Source organism: Cebus imitator, unplaced genomic scaffold, assembly GCF_001604975.1.
Source record: "Cebus imitator isolate Cc_AM_T3 unplaced genomic scaffold, Cebus_imitator-1.0 Scaffold1, whole genome shotgun sequence".
Classification (NCBI taxonomy): Eukaryota; Metazoa; Chordata; class Mammalia; order Primates; family Cebidae; genus Cebus; species Cebus imitator.
The window spans coordinates 17848827-17872308 of record NW_016107316.1 but is presented as its reverse complement, the minus strand read 5'-3'; the positions used below and the strand labels follow the sequence as shown (position 1 = coordinate 17872308).

At 40.8% G+C, this 23482-nt stretch overlaps 2 protein-coding genes across 2 annotated transcripts in view; both read left to right on the top strand.

The window, feature by feature from the left end:
* Positions 1 to 23482, top strand: part of LOC108301632 — a 480010-nt gene that overhangs the window by 127943 nt on the left and 328585 nt on the right. The window lies entirely within an intron of this gene.
* HADHA (hydroxyacyl-CoA dehydrogenase trifunctional multienzyme complex subunit alpha) overlaps positions 1 to 23482 on the top strand; it is a 55263-nt gene that overhangs the window by 26238 nt on the left and 5543 nt on the right. Inside the window, exons 8-14 of the mRNA XM_017524423.2 lie at positions 3504 to 3626; positions 4115 to 4233; positions 6022 to 6078; positions 9014 to 9123; positions 15113 to 15247; positions 17605 to 17776; positions 21634 to 21720. Of these exons, the coding sequence (XP_017379912.1) occupies positions 3504 to 3626; positions 4115 to 4233; positions 6022 to 6078; positions 9014 to 9123; positions 15113 to 15247; positions 17605 to 17776; positions 21634 to 21720 (803 nt within the window). The remainder of the gene's footprint in view (positions 1 to 3503; positions 3627 to 4114; positions 4234 to 6021; positions 6079 to 9013; positions 9124 to 15112; positions 15248 to 17604; positions 17777 to 21633; positions 21721 to 23482) is intronic.

Here is a 23482-nt window from a genome sequence, read left to right as displayed (position 1 = left end):
AGACCCTTAGCTCAGGCCATTTTTCTTTCTAGGCAAAATGAACAACCAGGTACACTGCTAGAAATACTGCCCACTGGGAGGATATCCCTTCACCACTGTCTTTAAAGGGTGTCCCCGAAGGGATTGTAGTGTTACAGCTGTCCACTTCCAGATGATCCCTGCATGTCACACAAAAGTATCTACAAATCAAGCCCGAGTTTTCCTTTACCAATCAACTGGCTACAGAGAGGTCCCCATTAGGCCATAGGTGCAGGCTGGGAGAGAAAAAGAAGAACAAGGCAGGGCCATGGAGTATTTTGGCCACTTCCTCATGCGGCTTGTGTCTTTAGGGTCTGTTCAAGCCCAGTCTTACATATACCACTTCCATTTGATAATGGAATGCTACCATGTATACCCCACTTTCTGGCTTAGTGGGTCAGACAACATCCGCTACATGATCAGCAGCTCAGGTCACTTGGTAACTTGATGCCCCATGGTTAAGCTTTGAATCTCTATGAATTCTAACAAGCCAAACACTGTTTCCCAAAAGGAGAGTGGTTATTCACAGAATGGCAGGTCTTTTTCTAAAATCCTAAGAGTATGCATTGTGATTGACCTATAGAGATTCATTGAAGACTCCAGACAGCATCTCTGTCTGCTGCCAACACTTCAGGCACCATCGAGTTTGAATCACATGGGCCAAATGGCAGAACAGCTTCTCTTGTTCTGGGTCGCACTTAAACTAGCAGCTTTTTTAGTTACTCAGTAAATGGGCTGAAGTAGCACACCCAAATGAAGAATATGTTGTCTCCAAAATTTGAAGCAGCCCACCAAGTATTATGTCTGTTTTCTTGTGGTATGAGGGGTCAGGTGTAGCACTAACCCCTTACCTTAGAAGGGATGTCTTTGTATGCCCCAGACCACTGGATCCCTAGAAATTTCACTAATATGGGAGGCCCTGAATTTGGGGGGCTTTATTTCCCACCTTCTGACACACACGTCTTACCAGTATGTCTAGAATAGTTAATACTTCCTGCTCACCAGATCCATTCAGCATAATATCACAGTGTAGAGAACCAGCATGATGTCTTGTGGAAGGACAAGGTAATCAGGCTCTTTGTGGACTAAATTATGTTATATGATTGAAAACAATATACCCACCCGTAAGGTAAGACATTGAAGATATATTGCCGAAAGCAAACTGCTTCTGGTGGTCTTTACAAACAGATGCCAAGAACAAAAAAGCTTCTGTCAGATCAGTCACTGCATACTAGGTCCAAGGATGTATGTTAATTTGTTCAGTAAAACAACATCTGGAACACAGTTAGAATTGCAGTTGCCATCTGATTAAGTTTACAATAATCCACTGTCATTGTATAAGATCTATCTGTTTTCTACACTGTTCAGAGTAGGCAAGTTGAATGGGAATGAAGTGGGAATCACCAGCCCTACCCCTTTCAAGGGCTTGATGGTGATACTAATCTCTACAGTCCCTCCAGGATTGTGGTGTTGCTTTTGGTTTACTGTTTTCTAGGTAGAGGCAATTTTAGTGGCTTTCACTTGGACTTTCCCACTATAATGGCACTTACTGTACAAGTCAGAGAACTAATACAGTGATATTACTAATTACTAAGTATGTCTGTTCCAATTGTGCATTCTGAAACTGGTAAAATAACCACAGGATGGGCTCAGGGGACCACAAGGCCCCCTGTGAGACAGACCTGAGCTAAAACTCCATTGATCACTTGACTTCATAAGCCCCTACTCTGACTACTGGACCACAGCAATATTTGGGTCCCACAGAATTAGTGTTAGTTCAGAAGCCAGTGTCTAGTAATCCTCAAAAAAGCATTGTTTTGCCTTCCCCAAGGTAGATAGCCATAGGTCCCTTTGGGGAAGGGTAGGAGAAAGATAAATGGGAAAGTCTCCTCAAAAAGACACAGCTTCCCTTTCATTAAGGAGATTCTGGGTCTGTAAACTAGCTCATTTCTGGGAACTGATTAAGGGGCCATGACACCCTTTGGGTGATTCAAGTTATGCTTCTGTTTACCAGATCTAGAATTATTCGCTTATACAAATCAAGAGTGTAGTAGACTACCCATCTATTTCTTTTCTAGGGACACCATGATCTAGGGACGCCCAATGCCTTAGGTCTCTGCAAGTCAGACTCTTCTGATTACTACTTTGGCTCCATTATTTATTACAGTAACCATGCCCACCTTGATTTGGCATGGTGCTGCTACTTGGCCCCTGCCACTCCAGGATTACTCGGGGGGCTGAGGCAGGAAAATTGCTTGAACCTGGGAGTCAGAGGTTGCAGTGAGCCAAGATTGCACCACTGCACTCCAGCCTTGGTGACAGAGCAAGACTCTGTCTCAAAACAAAACAAAACAAAAAATAGGGCAAATGCCTTAAGGGAAAGACTGGTTGTACGTTTGCTGTGGGCTCTCTTTGTTGGGATTTTGTTTCCAAACTACCACAGTACTGCACAAGATTGCCATTTTGACCCCAGCCATCTCCTCCTATGTGGCTCTTACAGACTTGATTGAGAGCCTGGTAGGTGTCTGTGATATCTGTTTTCACAGCACTGTAAATTCTGTTCTCTGGATATTTTTTAAATAGAGGTGGGATCTCACCGTGTTTCCCAGACTGGTCTCGAACTCCTGATCTCAAACAATCTTCCTGTGTCAGTCTTCCAAAGTGCTGGGATTGTAGGCATGGACCACTATACCTGTTCTTCAGATTTTTTTGAGCCTAGCTCTGTAACCTCTTGCCCCAAGCAGGTTCAAAATCTGGCAGAGGCCTTGAGTGGAAAATCAGTTGCATATTGGTTCCGTAGAAGTACCTTATCTATTAAACATCATGAAACTGTGAGAGATTTCACTCGACCTCTATGAGCTAGCCACTTCCTCCTTGTGTACCATCTTAGAACCTCACAAATGTTCCATGGGGAAAACTGGCTTTGCACTTGGTTTCCTCTAGCTTCTGATGTGCTGTACATGACCATCAAAAACTCTGATGGTTTCACATTTCTTCTGCTTGAGTCAAGTCCAGGCTTCAGTCCATGCCTAAAAGTATTACATATCCCTGAAAAGGATCAGCGATCATCAGTTCAGCTAAGACAGGCTCCTGCTCTCTAGAATTTTAGTTCGTATTGTCCTTGTTACTTCTGCGGCTCTCCAGTGTCTTTACAAATGAGTGCATGATTTGTTCTTTTTTCTCTCCAGTTTTGCAGCAAGAATGCAGGTTGCAGTTGCATAATACATTCTTTTTGTGTGTATGACATACTACATTTTACTTGGAAGTGGAAGCCAAATGAAAGTTTAGGACTGTGTTTTCTACCTAGAGCATATTGTTGCACCTTTGTGTGATTTCCCTTCTTTGAGTTCATGGTTTAGGACTCTGCCACCTACCAGTCTCCAGTCTGAAATGGAAAGTTTTTGACTTTGGCAAGCCTGGGTTTTTCACTACCTGGGACTGGTCTAAGCCTGATTTGCATTCCAGTGTTGCATTCATTTTTATAGGACCAGGACTAAAACCTCCAGAGGAACGGACAATCGAATACCTAGAAGAAGTTGCAATTACTTTCGCCAAAGGACTAGCCGATAAGAAGATCTCTCCAAAGAGAGACAAGGGATTGGTGGAAAGTGAGTATCATTGTTAAAGAACAAAGGCAAAGCTTCTTTCCTGGGAACTTAATTTTATTTTCTGTATATTCAAAATGAGGAAGTGGTAAATGCATTATTTACTCAAAGCATAAAATCAGCCTTAGGAGATGTAACAACTCCTCAACTTTATACTGGCCAGTTAAAGTAAATTTTTAAAATCTTTTTTTTTCCTTATGATGATCCTTGAGTCATAGAAAACTTTTCATTTTAGAAAATGTTAAGTATCAACACAAAAAGATAGGATAATAGTGTAAAAAACACTCATGTACCCAAGGCCCAGCTTTAACATGAATCACTAAGCATGTTTAAGGAAGTGCTTAGGTTGAAATTTATGTTGTGTGTATCAGAATAAAGAGCAGTTATTGCAGAGAGCTAGAATTACTTCGTTTTTATAGAGTTTGGAGAATAAACTAACAAAGGAATCTAAGGTTTTTATAGTAAGTATCTAAAAGCATTTTACCTTACAGAATTGACAGCGTACGCCATGACTATTCCATTTGTCAGGCAACAGGTTTACAAAAAAGTGGAAGAAAAAGTGCGAAAGCAGACTAAAGGCCTTTATCCTGCACCTCTGAAAATAATTGATGTGAGTCTTACCCAATATTCCCACTTTTCTCATATTTCCTTCCTTTATACATAGCACTCCACTTTATTGCCATTCTGGACCATGTATGTTCAGTATTACATTTCTTAATTCTGCTATTAAAGTATTTACCAAAAATAAGGGAAGGGCATAGCAAGCTCTAGGGACTCATATAAAGTGATATATTTGGGGAAAATTAGTGCTGGACATACTCATTGGTTGATGAACTTAAATCTATCAGTAACAAACCAGAAAACCAGGAAAGGAAGCTAAGTCCCATTAGTATAACAAGGCCATTAGAGTGTTAGGCACTACCAAAAGGTGGTTGAAACAAAATTGATGGCTCTATTCTTTCCTTAGTCAACATCATTGTCAGTACCTAAAATCCCTCCAGGAATTCTTCATTGCTGTAATTATAAAAAAGATAGAATGATGTAGAGAAGTTTTGCAAAAGATCAATGAGGAAAATTAAAATGATCACAGGATTGAAGAAATCTAATAGTAGACTAAAACTTAGAACTTTTCAGTTTGGAAAGTTCAAGATTAAGAGTGTATAACCAAAGACTTCAGAATTGGTGAATGGGTCGGTCAACAAATACATTTTGAGCAGAAGGCACCAAAGTGCATAAAATGTGAAACATGTCCCCTGCCTTCGTCTCACAGTCTGGACTGGGGAAGTTAGACACATACATGTGTTAAGGTAGATAGCCATGTAAGAGATATAAGGCAGCGTAAGATTAATGCCAAATAACTGGGAAAGAGGAGGCAACAATTGCCATGAGACAAAGAGATCAGTAAGTACCTTAGGGGATCTGACCTGAGCCCTGAAAGATGGGTAGAGGATAGGTGAAGGGAAAGTAGTGCCAGGGAGGGTGGGCATTTAGAGCAAAGTTATGGAAACTGGAAAACAAGCTCTTCAAGGAACGTTAGTGAGATCAGTATTTGAGGGGATAATGAGCTGTTAGTCTGAAGAAAGGCAAACTGAAGCTAGATTTTAGAAGGTTGGTATTAATGAAGTGAGAAATTTTACCTTTGTGTGATAAAGATTATAGAGAGCCATTTTCATGGTAGTGGGTAAAAATGGATTTGAAGGAGAGACAAATAGAGCAGTGAATCAGCAAACTGTCTCGATAATTTAGGCTTGAATTTTGAATAAGGTCCTGAGATATAATAGTAAAGTAAAAATATGAAAGCAGCAACAGACTTGCCAAAGAGAGATTATGAGTTAGGTTCAGATATATTGAGTTCAGTTATTACGGGAAATCCAAGCAACCAGTAGTTAGAGATGTCAATTGGCTTATTTTTAAAAATTTGTCATTCCCATGAATTATGCCATTGAGTAAGTACAGGGTCATTTTTTCATCTTTTATACTTACCATCATACTTAGGATAGTACTTACCCCAGATGTTACATTAAACTTTGTAGACTTCATGATCAATGTGATAAACTAGGTCGTGCATCTGAGGAAGAAAGTGTAGAGAGCGAAAAGGGCTGAAAGTGGAAGTTGAGGATCTGCCTACATTTGAAGATAGGAGAGAAGCCAGAGGAAGAGTAATTCAAGCTTTGTCTTTCCTTCTTCTTCCCTGTTATGCTAGATTTAGCAGCCCTCAGAGATGGAGAATTAAGTCAGTCAAAAGCAGCCAGACCCTCAGTCCTTTTCTCTTTCTTATTCCAATCTAGGCTTTTGACTTACTCTTTGAGGACTAACGACACTGGCAATTTTATTTACCATTATTGTACATCTTGCCAATCTATTCCAACTCTGAGCAAGTGCTTTATATGTTTTTTAGGTGGTAAAGACTGGAATTGAGCAAGGGAGTGATGCTGGTTATCTCTCTGAATCTCAGGTAAACTTATTTCCTTCCAGTGTTTTATTATCAGTTCAAAGAAAACTAAAGATCCAATCTTCTATATAAAGCTGGAAACGGGGGGCCGGGCGCGGTGGCTCAAGCCTGTAATCCCAGCACTTTGGGAGGCCGAGGCGGGTGGATCACGAGGTCAAGAGATCGAGACCATCCTGGTCAACGTGGTGAAACCCCGTCTCTACTAAAACTACAAAAAATTAGCTGGGCATGCTGGTGCGTGCCTGTAATCCCAGCTACTCAGGAGGCTGAGGCAGGAGAATTGCCTGAACCCAGGAGGCGGAGGTTGCGGTGAGCCGAGATCGCGCCATTGCACTCCAGCCTGGGTAACATGAGTGAAACTCTGTCTCAAAAAAAAAAAAAATAAATAAAAAAAAAAAAAAAAAATAAAGCTGGAAACGGAAAAAATCTCCAAAGCCTAGTAAAATTTTTTTTCTTCCAGTGCTTATCATCTCTTATGATTAATCTCAGTGAGCAAGTGGATGCTAAGAATACACTAATGGGGCCAGGCATGGTGGTTTACCCCTATAATCTCAACACTCTGGAAGGCCAAGGTGGGCAGATCACTTGAGCTCAGGAGTTCAAGACAAGCATGGGCAACATGGCAAAACACCATCTTTTCAAAACATACAAAAATTAGCCAGGCATGGTGATGCACCTGTAGTCCCAGCTACTTGTGGTGCTGAGGCAGGAGAATTAAACAGTCCAGGAGGTCAAGGCTGCAGTGAGCTAAGTAAGATCGTACCACTGTACTCCAACCTGGGTGACAAAGTGAGACCTTGTCTCCAAAAAAAGATTGAAAAGAGAAAACCCTGATGGTCTGTAGATATTTGAACTTACTCTCAGTAATAAGGTTGTCACTACAGGAACAGAGTTATAATCCTTTCAAAACAAGTCACTTGGGTGTTTTTGGTTCTGTACTTAGGCAGGTTTTATTGAGACAAAATGAATACAAAGATAGAAAAATGTTTTTCTTACATGCTAGGCCCTAGAGATGATGAAACAATTTTTTGGTACATTGGAAAATGAAAGGAAGTATCTTGTACCCACTAAAAGACGAAGACAGGAAGGATGTATGTACCAGCTTTACCCTTCTACTTTTCTAGCAATTTGGTGATGTTGCAGATTTAAGTGATTTGTGTTTGTTTTTAAGTTTTAAATGATCATTGAAGAATGGCTGCTCTTTTATAAAGTTGAATATCTCTTATCTAAAATGTTTGGGACTAGAAATATTTCAGATTTCAGACTTTTTCAGATTTTGGAATATTTGCATATATATGATGAGAGATCCTGGGAATGGGATCAGAGTCTAAACATGAAATTAATTTCATATACGCCTTATACACATAGCCCGATAGTAATATCATATATTATTTTTAATAATTTTGCACATGAAACAGTTTTGACTGCAGCTCATCACGTGTAATATTTGGCTGGTGACATCACATTGGCACTCAAAAAGTCTTGGATTTTGGAGAATTCTGGATTTTAGATTTTCAGATTAGGGATGCTCAACCTGTAAAAGGACAAAAATATCTGGAAAGCTCAGGACAGGTACCAGAAAAACACTTCTGGTACTAGTTGTTTTATTGGGCATTTCTGATTTTTAAAAAAATATCATAACCAAGTGCACATATACATACATACAGAAAAATTGAGGAGTAAGTTTCACGAATCAGTAACTGTCCTCACTGGGTGCATTCTGCTCAGTATTCTCTGTGTATTCCTCTTTTTATATATATAATGCTTATTGCAACCCACTAAATTTCTGACCATTGATGAATCTTTTGCCCATAGTTTGAAAATCATTGGTTTATTGGATAAAACATGCTGTATCACGATTACACTGATTGTGTGAAATATCGTTTTGTGTTCTATTGGGTCATGAAAGCAACTTTATTAGAGGGATTCTTTTGAAATGCTCTTTGTAACCATGTAATCTTACCAGTATATCCTAGTGATATTAATAATAGCTAACCTTGAGACCCTGGTCATTTTACTAGTGTTCTCATTTAATACCCAGAACATGGGGTATTGTTTTTCCCATTTTTAAGGATGAAGAGAGCTTCACAAGGGGGCAGTGGCAGAGCCAGGATCTGTCAAACCCTAAATGTTATGACTTTAACCACCAAGTTGAGATTTTTCTCCATAATTAGGACCTTGAGAGCTTGTTTGGAGGTTCTAGCAGGGGAGTGCAGCTACTCGTATACCCTTGACCGAAGACCGGTCCTCCACTATTGGGGATGGTCGTCCTCTTCGACTGAGTGCGCAGCTTCGGGAGGGGACGCACATGGAGTGGTGAGGGAGAAAGGGGACACCTGCCTAGCCAGTCAGATCAGCCAAATCAACCCTGGCAATCAATGGGGTGACAGATGTCGCAGCCAGATCGCCCTCACATCCATAAATTAGGATACTTTTAAAAGTGGTAAGTCTCATGTGGGCAGCCTGTTACAGTGGAAAAAGAACTGAGTTAGGAGTCATGTCTTGGTTCAAGTTCCATTTCTGCCACTTTGAGGCAGTATGGTCTTGAACAAAGTCACTCCATTTCTTTGGACCTCCCCTTCCCAATCTGTAAAATGAGAGGGTTGGTTTGAGATGATTGTGGAGGCTCATTCTGGCCCTGAGATTCTAATTTTATGAAAAAGGTTACCACACCTGTGGTGTAAAGAATCTGAGAGCTTAGTTATATTCAAAACTCTTCAACACAGTAGTTGGAAAGTGCTCCAGATAAGACAAGTAAAGACAAGACACATCAGTGAGAGACAGACTTCTGCAGCACTGAACCCCCAACCTCCCCGAATCCCCAGGAACTCAGGCTTCATGTGCATTACCTCTGCTCTTCAGAGGAACCTGAACTGAAGAATTCCACATACCCTACTCTGTAAAGTTCTACCTTTTCTCATTCCCCTTTACTTTTCAGAAATTTGGAGAGCTTGCAATGACCAAAGAATCAAAGGCCTTGATGGGACTCTACCATGGTCAGGTCCTGTGCAAGAAGAATAAATTTGGAGCTCCACAGAAGGATGTTAAGTAAGTTAAACTCTACCTAAGAAGCCCTTGTGAATTTTACTACGTGCAAAGCTCACAGAGGCTTTGAAGATCTACAGAGCTAGATCTATATCTTAATTCAGTCTTACCCTCAACCTCTTCTTTCCTGAGCACACTTGAGCCCTTATTCCTACTGAAAGCTTTTTGGCTTTCAAAGTTTTGCCTGTTCTGAGTTTTTTCCAAACCCCTCTGGTCATTCTTCTACAGGTATCTTGTCACATATTGATGTCACCTAGAAGTCTGGGTTCGGTCCCTTCCCAAACCACACATGCTCCCTCTGTACTGTTCAGTGGTTGTCTCTCCCCTGTGATTTGAGATGCCATCTCTGGGAACTCACACTTCTTCCTCATTAAAAAAACATAAAGCCTCATTGTAATTGTTAAAATCTTGTCTTTCTTTTAGCTTACAACCAAAGTATTGGATAGTCTGTTTGCCTCTTTCATGGTGTATTGCCATAAGCAAAGCTTTTTCCATATTCTGCCTAATCTCTCTTCCAAGTCTACATCTAATGATGCCCCTAAACTTACCTTGTAGCTCTGTGGTTCTCAGCGTGGACAATTTTGCTTCCCAGGGGACATTTGACAATGTCTGGAAACATTTTTGGTTGTCAGAACTGGGGAAGGAGGGATGTTGCTGGCATATAGTGGGTAGAGGCCAGGGATGCTGCTAACCATCCTACACCGCACAGATAGTCCCCACCATAAAGAGTTATCCAACTGAAAAAAAAAAAAAAAAGAAATATCCAGTTGAAATGTCAGTAGTGTGAGGTTGAAAAACTCTGTTTTAGCTGAACTACTGTGGGGATCTAAGAGAAGCAGTTAATGATACTACCTTCCATCCTCTCACCTTTAATAAGATTACAAAACAAAATACAAAATAAAATGGATAAGAAGTCTGGGTAAGATTCTAACCAAGAGGACTGATTTCCAATTAGAATCTGAAATACAACCTTATCTGCTTCTCCCAAACATTCAGTGACCGCTATCAATCCCGTCTGGAGAGCCAATTGCATTTGTTCCGCCTAACATTGATAGTACCTCGCATTTGATGAGTGGGGTAAATTAATTCCATGTTGCAGGAGAAGAATTATGGCCCTTTAAATCTGTATCTTTTTACACATTCTACAAAAATCAAATAGATTAATAAGGAAAAAAAAGCCACCCATTCCTCATGGACAGCATAAATAGAAGGCAAAGAAGCATCTTGCAAAATTACAAAACCTAGACACACCTTCCACCCCTCCCCACCACATCCCTCCAGGTACACAAAGAATGCTGTCAAGTAAAGAAACTAGACTTTCCAACAGAAGAGGGTACTCTTAAATTAAGAAACCTAGTGTCTTAATTTATTAACTCCAGACTCCTCCTGCCTGAGTGTTTATTGTTTTATGAAGATACAACAATAAAATACCCCTTAGAGAAGGTGGTAGTGTGTAGTAAGTACACAAAAAAGAAAACACCCACAAAAAGCTAATAGAAGAAAAGAGAAAATGAGAATCAGAATGCCTCAGTTTATGAAAATTCTGTCCCACAAAAAGCCACCACAATGCAGATGAAAACTATAACAGGACACTCCCAAACTTGATTTAAATATTCTTTTTTTTTTTTTTTGAGATGGAGTCTTGCTCTTTCGCCAGGCTGGAGTGTAGTGGCATGATCTCAGCTCACTTCAACCTCCATCTCCCGGATTCAAGCAATTCCCCTGCCTCAGCCTCCTGAGCAGCTGGGACTACAGATGCACGCCACCATGCCTGGCTAATTTTTTGTATTTTAGTAAAGACAGGATTTCACCACGGCCAGGATGATCTTGATCTCCTGCCTTCATGATCTGCCTGCCTTGGCCTCCCAAAGTGCTGGGATTACAGGGGTGAGCCACCATGCCCAGCCAATTTAAATATTCTAACATCATCATTTGCAGATCAGAAAAAAAAAAATCACCTTGAAGGCCAGGCACAGTGGCGCATGCCTGTAATCCCAGCACTTTGGGAGGCCAGGGTGGTCGGATCACAGTCAAGAGATTAAGACCATCCTGACCAACATGGTGAAACCCTGTCTCCACTAAAAATACAAAAGTTAGCTGGGAGTGGTGGTGTACACTTGTAATTGCTTGAACCTGGGAGGTGGAGGTTGCAGTGAGCTGAGATCATGCTACTGCACTCCAGTCTTGCCTGGTGACAGAGCAAGACTCTGTCTCAAAAAAAAAAAAAGAAAATCACCTTGAATAAAAAATTCAAACACTCGGAGCTAAATAGACAGAAAAACAGGCTAATACAGGAGTTGACCTAACTTGGGAAAGACATTGAAGAAAAAGGTGGCATCATCTTAGAAATGAAGAATAAGTTATAAGGTACCCAAGGCAGAATCGGTTAAACTGAAAATTAAATAACAAATATTGTAGATAGGGTGTGCCCCTTCCTTCTTTCCCAGTTGTCAGTAATTCTTCCACTTTCATCTCTCTAGGCCCCTTTCTCCTTGCCTTGGATGATAACTGGAATTCCTTATCTATTATCTCTTTATAAATTAATCTTTCATATGAATAATGCATTCCATCAGTTTCATAAGAGCAGTACTTATGAAAAAAATACTGAACTACAAATTTGAATACAGACAAAGTGCCATATTATGCCTTCTTCAAATCACAACATTTCTGTGTAATCAACCCTCAAAAGTTCATGTCACACAGCAGTTGGCTTATAAAGCATCATGCACCATAGATATTAGCCTGCTGGGTAATTACACAAGTGGGTCATTTCAGGGATGCTAAAGATGTTTACCAGAAGGATTCCATAGATTGTGAAGTGTGTTAATTTAACTCTACATTGTTGTAGACAAATATTAAATAACTTTAAAGCCATCATGAAAATTCTGGTGTTAACGAAGCAGAGGATAATGGTTAAGAAATGAGTGATGTTTGAGCTTGGACTCTGATATACCAAAAAAGCTTTAAACACAGTTTTAGATTTTACTATTATTGTTATTAACAGCTAAAGTTAACATTCCAGCAAATGACCCTCCCACCAAAAAAAAAAAAACCTAGCAAATAATGCATTCTTTTTTTCCTTTCAAAAAAACTACATAAATAAGATTAACTTCTCTATGATACTGTTTTGTGTTTATGGGATTTTTTTTGTAGAGGGGGCAGGTTTGTTTTTTAGAGACATGGTCTCATTCTGTCACCCAGGCTGAAGTGCAACGGCATAATCACAGCTCACTGTAACCTTGAACTCCTGGGCTCACAGTGTTCCCATCCCTGTCTCCTGAGTAGCTGGGTCTCCAGGCACACACCACTATACCGGCTACTTTTCAAATATTTTGTAGAGATGAGTTCTTGATAAGTTGCCCAGGCTGGTCTCAAAATCCTGGCCTCAAGCAATCCTGCTGCCTCAACCTCCCAAAGCACTAGGATTATAGGCATGAGCCACCAGGCCTGGCCTATATCTATGCCATGTTTTAACATAAAAGGAATCTTTCTGTATAAATCCTATAGCTTGCACTTTTTACTCAGTGATATGACTTGGAGATGTAGAGTGGTACATATCAGGTAACTCATTCCTTTTAATCCCCTGTTGATGAATTGCTGGCTGTTTTCAATTTTTCATTACAAACATTATTATGCAGCTGTTCATCTCAGCATGTCATTTTGTGTATAAGTGCATCTCTATAGAGTAGCTAATGACTAGGTTATAGAGTATGTAGTTCTTGGTTTTAACAGATTTGCCCCCCAAATTAGGACAAAATATACTTCCGTCAACCATGCATGAAAGAACCAATTTTTTGTACATCCTAACTGATACTTTAAAATGTTTGGCCAGGCATGGTGGCTCACGCCTGTAATCCCAGCACTTTGGGAGGCCAAAGTGGGTGGATCATTGGTGGTCAGGAGTTCGAGACCAGCCTGCCCAACATGGTGAACACTCATCTCTACTAAAAATACAAAAATTAGCTGGGCATGGTGGTAGGCGCCTGTAATCCCAGCTACTTGGGAAGGTGAGACAGGAGGATCGCTTGAACCCAGGAGGTGGAGGTTGCAGTGAGCTGAGATCACACTATTGCATTCCAGCCTGGGCGGCAAGAGTGAAACTTCATTAAAAAAAAAAAAAATGCCAGTCTGATGTATCTTATTTTAATTTGTATTGCCTCAATTATTAGGGAAATCAAACATCTTTTTATTATTATTTTCTTAACAGAGACAAGGTCTCACTATGTTGCCCAGGCTGGTTTCGAACTTCTGAGCTCAAGTGACTCTCCCTCCTAAGCCTCCCAAAGTGTTAGGATTACAGGCATGAGCTATTGTGCCTGGTTGAAATTCAGCATCTTTGTTGACAATTTGTTTTGTTCTTATATGAATTGCTTTATATCCCTTGCCCATTTTATTTGGTTGTCCTTTTAAATTGATACATGCATGTTCTATTTTTCCAGTAGTATCCTTTGCTATGTATGTCACAAATTCTTCCCATTCTATGGTTGTCTTAATTTTGTAGGGTCGTTTGTCAAACAGAAATTTTTAATTTTGGTGCAGCAAATGCATCAATCTTTCTTCGGTCCCTATTTTTTGTTTCTCTACTGTATTTTCTCATTGTCCTGGAATTTCTTATCACTCACCATATAAATATTTGTATTATTACAAAGCTGCATTTACAAGATGCTCCCAGGACTTGAAGTTAGAGTTCCTTTTCAGGACTTTAATATGATTTTAAACATTATAATCAAAATGGTCAGGAATGAAACTTTATCCCTCATTACAACTCTAATTTGATTAACAATGCTGTAAACCTGGGCTTCTTTTATGAAAGAAGAGACTCTTAAAAATTTTTTCTTCATTATTTACTATGGGAATATGGTAAATTATTCCAGAACTAGAGGGAACTAAAATGAATAATCAGATATGATCTCTGGTTCTCAAAAGGCTTAGAATTTAATTGAGGAGACACATTATGGACATGAAGCCATTCCAGAAGAGTATGGGGTAAATCAAGTGGTCCTGACAAGTTCTAGAGGAATTCAGGGACAAAAAAAGGTAGCAATATGCATACGTGGAGGTGTTTAAGGAAGGGTTAAGGTCTGAAAGCAAAGACACCATAAAGGAGACTTTGAATTCATCCAGGCAAGGTGTGATAAAGGCACAGATTTCGGGAGAAATGAAAGATGAGGGCTGGGCACGATGGCTCACACCTATAATTCCAACTCTGGGAGGCTGATGTGGAAGTATCATTTAAGGCCAGGCCAAGAGTTCAAGACCAGCTTGGGCATCATAGCGAGAAGCTATTGCTACAAAAAACTTAAAAAATTAGCCAGGAGTGATGATATGCACCTGCAGTCCCAGCTACTCAGGAAACTGAGGTGGAAGGATCACTTGAACCCAGGATTTCAAGGCTGCAGTGAGCCTAGGATTGCACCACTGCACTCCAGCCTAGGTGAGGGAGCAAAACCATGTCTCTAAAAAANAAAAAAAAAAAAAAAAAAAAAAAAAAAAAAAAAAAAAAAAAAAAAAAAAAAAAAAAAAAAAAAAAGTTGACTGGAAAATAGTCAAAATCACTAACAAGTTCAATAAGAAAAGAGGTTGGTCTTTGTGCATATCACTACAAGTTGGCTTTTGTTCAGAAAACAAAAATACTCACGTTGACTTAAGCATAAACTGGTTGTTTTCAGTGATTCTGAAGCATGATTGAAGATTAGTATAATTCTAACTTCCTGGGTAGACCAGTTCTTTTAGACCTGGTGGGTTTTTGCACTTAACTTTTGAAATTGATTATTTATTAAAGCTGTGTTTTTATTTATTTATTTATTTATTTATTTTTAGGTCACAATCTCTTGCCCAAAAAGCTGTGTTTTTAATAAATAAAATTTATTTGAAACACCTTAAGAGTTGTGCCTGCTTTAGTTGGTTTATTGGATAACTTAGGCAATCTACCACTTTTACTGAAATGAGTTAAGAGCTGTTTACCAAAAGTCATTTCGTCCTTTCCTTGCAGGCATCTGGCTATTCTTGGTGCAGGGCTGATGGGAGCAGGCATCGCCCAAGTCTCTGTGGATAAGGGGCTAAAGACTTTACTTAAAGATGCCACACTCACTGGGCTAGGCCGAGGACAGCAACAAGTGTTCAAAGGGTAAGTCTGCTCTCTATCTTTGCAAGTTAGAATGTCTTTTGTTTCTTGGTTGGTTGGCTTTCGCATGGTTTGGTGGGTTTTTTTGTTTGTTTTTGTCATCATGGATTCCTTTTTCCTGAACATAATGAGTTCTAGTACTTCATAGTGAAGCCAAGTTTCTTTTGATTTTTAGATACCAATTCCTTCTTTTACTTTGTTTTGTTATAGATATTATAGATAATTAACATCCTTGAAGTCTGTAGTCTTTGAATGCAGAAGGGAAAATTTTATCTAGTAGATATTTGTTAATACCATTTACACTTTAGTATCAGTGTGGATTTTGATACAGTTTGCATGTAATTGCTGTATTATTAAGGATTATTGAAATAGCATGACTGTTGAGAAGACTGAGTGAGGTTAGGATGTAAGGAAATGGGTGCCAGGATCAGGACTGTTGAGCCTTGTATTTCCTGATGGCATTACAGAGAGAAGTAGTGAACTGATTCCTCCACAGTGTCTGGGGCTTTACAGACTATCTCCATCTTACCTCTGAATTAATAAAGGAGGAATAACATTCTCACCCATATTCCACCTGCCCCTCTCACCGCCACACCCCTACTGCCTGTTTTGCAGGTGAGGAGATAGAGTAGCAGCTTGGCCAAATGGGGGGTTGGTTTTATCACAGGTTTCTGCTCATATTTAATGGATAGGCTGCCTGCACTTAAACCATCCTGCCTGTGATTTTTAGCTGAGTGAGGTTTTTTGTTTCTTAAATGGATTATGTAGCTTAGGCATGTTGTTATCCCTTTTCTGCAGAGAAGCTCACATATTACTGCCATAATGCCAACCAGGAGCTGGCAGATTTAATCATGTTGGCAGATTGTTGTAAGATAACAAGTTATAATAGAAGATTCTGACCAAAAAAATGACATATGCTGGATAGCAGCACTGCCCTGAAACTAGCATGCAAGCATCCCAAACAGCATTCTATACCGTCACCAAAGTATGAAACTGTTGCTCTAAAATAGTTCCTTCCCCTAGTCTCTCTTGAATAGTGTCCTGGGTTCCCCTTTTTGTCTTAGAAACATCAGGTTCTGGCGAGTGCCATTCACCACACTGCTGACTTGGGACATAATAGTTCCTGTCCTTTCTTGGGAATAGTTTCATCAGGCGTTAGAATTAGAGCAACTAATGCTGACTGCTGTCGCGATTGTCAAAAACCAAAGAAGGTTTGAACCCATAGTTTTAAGACCTTGTTTGATGTTTTTGTTTCTTTTGATACAGAGTCTCGCTCTGTCGCCCATGCTGGAGTGCAGTGGCGTGATCTCGGCTCACTGCAACCTCTGCCTCCTGAGTTCAAGTGATTCTTGTGCCTCAGCCTCACAAAAAGCTGAGACTACAGGCATGCACCACCATGCACAGCTAATTTTTGTTTTTCTTGTAGAGATAGAATTTTACCATGTTGGCCAGGCTGGTCTTGAACTCCTGGCCTCAAGTGATCTGCCCACTGCAACCTCCCAAAGTGCTGGGATTACAGGCCTGAGCCACCACACCCAGCCCTTAACACCTTATTTGAATACTCCTTTGTATTTATCTTGTGGCCTTAATTTTTCTTTTGGTTAGGGAAATTAGTGAATGGGGTTTAGCTTCATTCTTGATTTAGAGGAAAACTCTAGGTGGTTTATTCTGAAAGTGTGGTCAGATGGAATCTAAGAGAGCCTGTTTCCCTTGGCAATGAAAAATAATCAGTTAAATGTCTAAAAAGCAGGAATCCTTTTCTGCTCCCTATGGGAAAAAAGAAACCTTGAGTTAATATTTTATGTAATCAGTACAATGTATTACTAGCTAATGAGTGGGAAGTAGATGGAGAATATAGGAAATAATGCTTGGTCTCTGCTCTTTAGAAGATTACAATAATACAGAATAACATAAAATTATGTATTTGCTGTAAACAAATATGCAACCATGTGGTCTCAAACACACTTCGGCTGCTTCCCCTGTCATAGGCAGAGAATTACCAGAGCTGCTGTTTTGTTTTGCCATTCTAGTATTCGTGTTGTTTCCTCTTCTTGGCAAATTTAACTGGTTTAAGAGTGATTTAGTTGACGTAAGTTGGGCATTTGGAGGCATTCTGTGGTAGAAAGAATGTGCACTTAGGAGTTAACATGTCTTTGAATTCTAGCACCCTCCCTTATCAAGCTATTTGACCAGAGGTCCCTCTGAGACTCTTTAAACAGCTTAGAAATCTCTCTCAAAATAAGGGTAATAGAAGAACTACTTCACAGAGTTGAAGAACACATGTGTACTGTGGCCCATGGACACTCAATAAATGTTAGTTTCCTTTTCTTCCCATCTAACTAGGAATGTGTTTTTTCTAGATTGAATGATAAAGTGAAGAAGAAAGCTCTAACATCATTTGAAAGGGATTCCATCTTCAGCAACTTGACTGGGCAGCTTGATTACCAAGGTTTTGAAAAGGCCGACATGGTGATTGAAGCTGTGTTTGAGGACCTTAGTCTTAAGCACAGAGTGCTAAAGGAAGTAGAAGCGGTAAGCAAGGGGCTGCTGTACTTGAATTCTAGCGTAGTGAGCAAAAAACACTGAGGTGGGTTTTTTTTAAAGGAGCTATAGGAAACCCATGGCTGCTTTTATAAAAAGGACTATTTGTTATCAAAGTTAAGTTTTTATGTGTGCTTATGCACACTGCATATGTTATAAAGGTCAAGTCTAAATTCTAAAGGAAGAAAATTAAGTAGTTTATTACCATAAACACAGGATTCATTCACCTTATTCATGTAGAAGCTCTGTCACCCAAACATACAGATGACCTCATGGAGGAGGTCATAGCCAGATGCTTTAAGGTTTTTTGGTTAGCCACAAGCCATAACCAAACCTCTTCAGGTCTAAGGCTGCAAAGGAAATAGGGAGGACAGTTCCTCCAGATGCTTGTTCTGTGGAAATGCTGCTTTGGCCTAGCTCCCAAATGTTCTCCATAACCACTTCTTGAGATGGACTGACATGAACAAAACGAGTACTTAAAGTGGGGAGTAGGAAGAGTGAGCCCCAAGAAGTAGTAATGGCAGTAATTCAGGCATGAGGTAGGACCGACACCTAAACTAGTCTACAGTTGGATAAACAGAATGTGGGTTACTAAAAGATGAACATGAAATGATTCTGACTTGGCAACATGCTGGGTATAATGAGCAGTGAGCTGCGAGGAAGTAGGTGGTACTCTTAAGATGTCCTTCCATGTGGGGATGGTCTGTGCTCCACTAAGACTGAACTTAAGGCCAGGCATGATGGCTCATGCCTGTAATCCTAGCACTTGGGAGGCCAAGGCAAGAGGATCACTTGAGACCAGGCGTTTAAGACCGGACTAGGAAACAGAGGGAGACCCTTTCTCAAAAAAAAAAAAAAAGTCTGAACCTAAGGGGGTTTAAAAACTAAGGATGAGCAGCTCTGTTGGGGACACGTTCCCCTTGTGAGACACACATTCCAAAATCTTTTCCTTAGGCAAAGTGTAATGCTAGATTCAAGTGAGGGAGAAAGTTCAGATGAGGTTGGTGGATCTGTGTTCCATCTGTGCTAGATGGCATTTCAACTTAGACATCTAGATGATGTTCCTGGGGCTTTCAGGGCACTGCAGTCATAGGTAGATTCTCTAAGCATCAAAAGCAGACACAGCCATGGTGGAGAGAAGAGCACTTACTGACTAGGACATGGTATTTGCTTTTGGAAAATCTGGTTTTGGGATGATCAGAATAGAGAAAAGTTGTCTGGGCATAGTGGCTCACGCTTGTAATCCCAACACTTTGGGAGCCTGAGGCAGGAGGATTACCTGAGGTCAGGAGTTTGGGACCAGCCTGACCAACATGGTGAAACCCTTCTCTACTAAAAATAAAAAAACTAGGTGGGCTAATTTTTGGTGGTGCACACCTGTAGTCCTAGCTACTTGGGAGGCTAAGGCAAGACAATCTCTTCAACCAGGGAGGAGGAGGTTGCAGTGAACTGAGATTGTGCCACCGCACTCCAGCCTGGGCAACAGAGCAAGACTCCAACTCAAAAAAAAAAGAGAAAAGTTTGTTAGTTTTAGCCATTGGGATGCCAGTGGTCAAAGAAAAAAGAAGAGGGATCAAATCAAGAGAAGTGCAGACTAGAAACCAATCAAGATAATAGTCACAACTGAAACATGAAGTGAAGTTAAAGGCAGCAAGGAGAAGAGACAGAACCCAGCAGGCAAGGAGAAGGAAGAGACAAGGGTGGTGGCGCGTGCCTATATAATCACAGCTACTCAGGAGGCTGAGGCAGGAGAATCGCGGAGGTTGCAGTGAGCCGAGATCACACCACTGCACTCCAGCCTGGGCGACAGAGCAAGACTCCATCTCAAAAATAAACAAACAAACATTATCTTCTCTTATTGCCCATAGAACTAACAAAACCCATTCCTTTGAACATTCTTCCACAGACATTAACTCTAGACCACCCCATTTCAGTTATCCTCTCTAGTATCTTCTTATGTCTTGGTGTTCTACTGCTGTGTTTACAATAACTGTCTTCATAATTCTGCGATCCGGGCAGGGCTCTGCAGAGACAGCTGGTGCTTAAGTCCATTAATTTCAGGGCTGGGGTCACTCCTGGGACTGCATTCCACTGGAAGCTGGCTTGGGCACCTCACTGCTTCCGCCACATCTCTCCTGGCCTGTCCTCACTTAGCATCTCACCAGAACTTTGCATTTTGCTGCGCGCTTCTGAGAGAACAAAAGCAGAAGCTACTGAGCTTCCTAAGTTTATTGTCAGGAAGAAAAAAAGATAAATAATTTAAAAAATAAAAAAAGAAGACTGGGCTTCGCAGAGCTAGGTAGACCTGGAACTGGCAAGGTAACATCCGCCCAATTCTGTTGATAAAAACAAGTCACAAGACCAGCTCAGATTCAAGAAGGGAAACAGACTCTACTTCTAGCTGGGAGAAAAGACATACATGTCCAAGGAAGGGCAGAATTTTTGCCAGCCAGCTTTAGAGACATTAATTTGCTCTTCAGAAAGAATTTTGCCACCAGCATTAGACACAATACTACTAAGAAAGTAACCTGACACTCTGTAAGCTTTCTGGCAGTCATGCTGTACTGTCAACTCATACTACTTTTTTGTTGTTGTTAGAGACAGGGTCTCACTCTGTCACTCAGGCTGGAATGTAGTGGCATGATGTAACCTAGAACTCCTGGGCTCAAGTGATGCTCTCACTTCAGCCTCTGGAGTAGCTAGCACTACGGGCATGTGCCACCATGCCTGGCTAATTTTTAAAGTTATTTTTTGTAGATATAGGGTCTTGCTATGAGGCCCAGGCTGGTCTTGAACTCCTGGCCTCAAGCAGTCCTCCATCCTTGGCCTCCTTATTGGGATTACAGTTGTGAGCCGCCATGCCCAACCTCCACTCTTGATTAACTAAAATCATGGGATCTTTATCACAAATACTGCCAAGCCAGGTCTTGTCCTTCAAGTGCCTATACAGTTCTTTCCTTTTTAAAAAAATCTTAATGCAGTACTTCACCTTTATTGCATTATAATTGATCTTATTTTGTACTCAGCTTTTCAGTGTGTTGAATGTATCTTCCTCGATTCTCATCTCTGTTAAGATTCTGTGTATTCCAGATTTGCACACATTTCACAGGTGTGCTTCCACATTTTTCATCCAACCATCTGAATAAAAACATGAATAACTGGGAGGCGGAGGTTTTAGTGAGCCTAGATTGCACCACTGCACTCCAGCTTGGGCAACAGAACAAGACTCTGTTTAAAAAAAAAAAAAAAAAATGAATAAGTTGGGATCATGGCCAGAATGCTGAGACAATCTGCATTAGAGACTATTCTCCAGGTTGATAAGGCTAATAGTTAATAGTATTCATGTACTGTAGCTGTAATTACAGCGGTATACGTTTTTTAGTAACACTGTATAAAATGAGACAGGCATGCACATTTTGGCTTGCTCTTATAAAGGTGAAGTGGGGGAGTGTTTCATAAGCTTCCAGACTCCAGGGCAGATCCAAACAAGAGGAGTTGACACCCATGCTGGGTGTTGAAATGAATAAATTGGGATTCAAGGCTCTTTTCAGTGTTTAAGCTGTTTTATTGACCCAGCTGCTGAGATGTAGTCTCCAGGTCAGGATAAGGTGACCTTATGATGGGCCGTAATTAGAGGGAAGGCTGAATGGGAAAAGGAACAAGGTCAACATATTCCCCAACACAAAAGCCCCTGGGTGACCCGCTAGTGTCTGGGTGAGTGGCATCTACTGTCTGAGCAGTTGGGGGTGAGAGAGTGGGCTGGCCCAGGTGTCACTCATTAGCTTTGCTGTGGCCTCTAGTCATCTCCTAGGCCTACCTGACATATTCCTAAATGCTTTTCCCTGCAGGTGATTCCAGATCACTGTGTCTTTGCCAGTAACACATCTGCTCTCCCAATCAGTGAAATCGCTGCTGTCAGCAAAAGACCTGAGAAGGTAAACTCGGAACAAAGAAAAACCCTGAGATGTTTTATTTCTTCAGATTAACCGATAAAGACTTAGAGCTTGAGTACAGAAGAGACTGGTGTGGATTATGAAGTGGCTGCAGGTGGTTCCTAAACACCAGACACGTAAATGCTAATCCCATGACTAGTGTGAGATGCAGGAATAAGTTAAGTACAACCAAAAATATCCTTTCCAAGGATCCCAGATGGGCATTATTTTTCAGGTCCAGGATATAAAGCCTACCTGTATCCTACAATTAGGCATTGAGGGACAGGACCTAAAACAAGAAAGGATGCTCCAAAATAATCAGTTCCACTACAGAGCAGAGTCAGTGACTGTTGGGAGCAGGTTTGCTTCCAACTCCAGATAAGGAATGGCAGGAATGGCGGGATGTATCTGCCTGCAGGTTTGCTTACACCTTCTACCCAGGACATGAAAGGGCTGGGTATAGAAGCACTTTCTGTGAGTATTTGGAATGATGCCCAGAAATTTATTTTTGCTCTCAACCAGAGTAATTAAGGGGAAGTGAAATCATTCAAAGAAAAGTAAAACAACTCACTTCTCTGGAGAATACCAGTTAGCCTCCGCTAAGCAGAACCAGCCGAAAGTAGGCAAAATAAAAGAACTTTAAGCAGCTGATAGAGTTAACACAAATTCTGTGTACTGAAAACACAAAAGCCTATTTATTCCTACTCTTCTAGCTTGCTAATGCAGGGTAATCTGGTTTCCTAGCACACAGCAGATTAGAAGTGATGCAGGGGCCTGACAGAGGCAGGCTCAATGATGGCAGGAAAAAGGTCACAAGAGAGAAGTGGCAGCTGTAGTCTACAGATGGACAGTCTGGCCATGTCACATCACTCAAGGCACCTGTGTGACATCTAAAATCAGTACAGGCGATGCTGTTGCTGTTCATTTGATGCTAACCTCTCCCCACCGTCGGAGCTGAGCAAACATCACACTTTGCAGCCCTGGCCTCCAAGTATCTCGGATAGCTTTCCTCACCTGCTTGCCTTATGTTGTTCTTTTAATAGTAAGGCCAAAAATGCAAAGTAGGGTGACCAGCCGTCTTGGTTTGCCTGGGACTGAGGGACATAGGAACCTCAGTGCCACAATCGGGAAATCCCCAGCCATCTAGGATGCATTGGTCATCTTTGGCACAATTTTCTGAGTGATATAAATGTATTTTGCTGGGGTAATGATTATATGGATGTATATGCAGTTGTCAGAATGCATTGATGTGAACACTTTTAAGATCGGTGCATTTTATTTTGTAGAAATTCTGTGTCACTAAAGGCTAATTCCTTTTGCTCAGGAGTACTGAGTCTGAATCAGGTCCTAAGTATTTCAGACGTAAGTAAAAAAACAGTTTAGGGGTTAGAAGCAACTTTTGGATTGGTAAGTTTACGTAACATTTAATTGATCTGTGTATTCCACAGTGGCACTGGAGACAGACAGATCTGTGATGGAATCCCACCCCATCATTTGCTGACTGACTCTGAACTACCAACCTCTTAATCCTTTTTTCCTCATCTAGATAAGTAGGCTGACCAGTTCACAGGGTTGTAATGGATTAAATGTAAGGAATAAGTGGTAAATGTATTGAAGAACAGGTAGATAATGAGCACTTAGAAATTATAGATATTACTTGGCCAGGCGCGGTGGCTCACGCCTGTAATCCCAGCACTTTGGGAGGCCGAGGCGGGTGGATCACGAGGTCAAGAGATCGAGACCATCCTGGTCAACATGGTGAAAC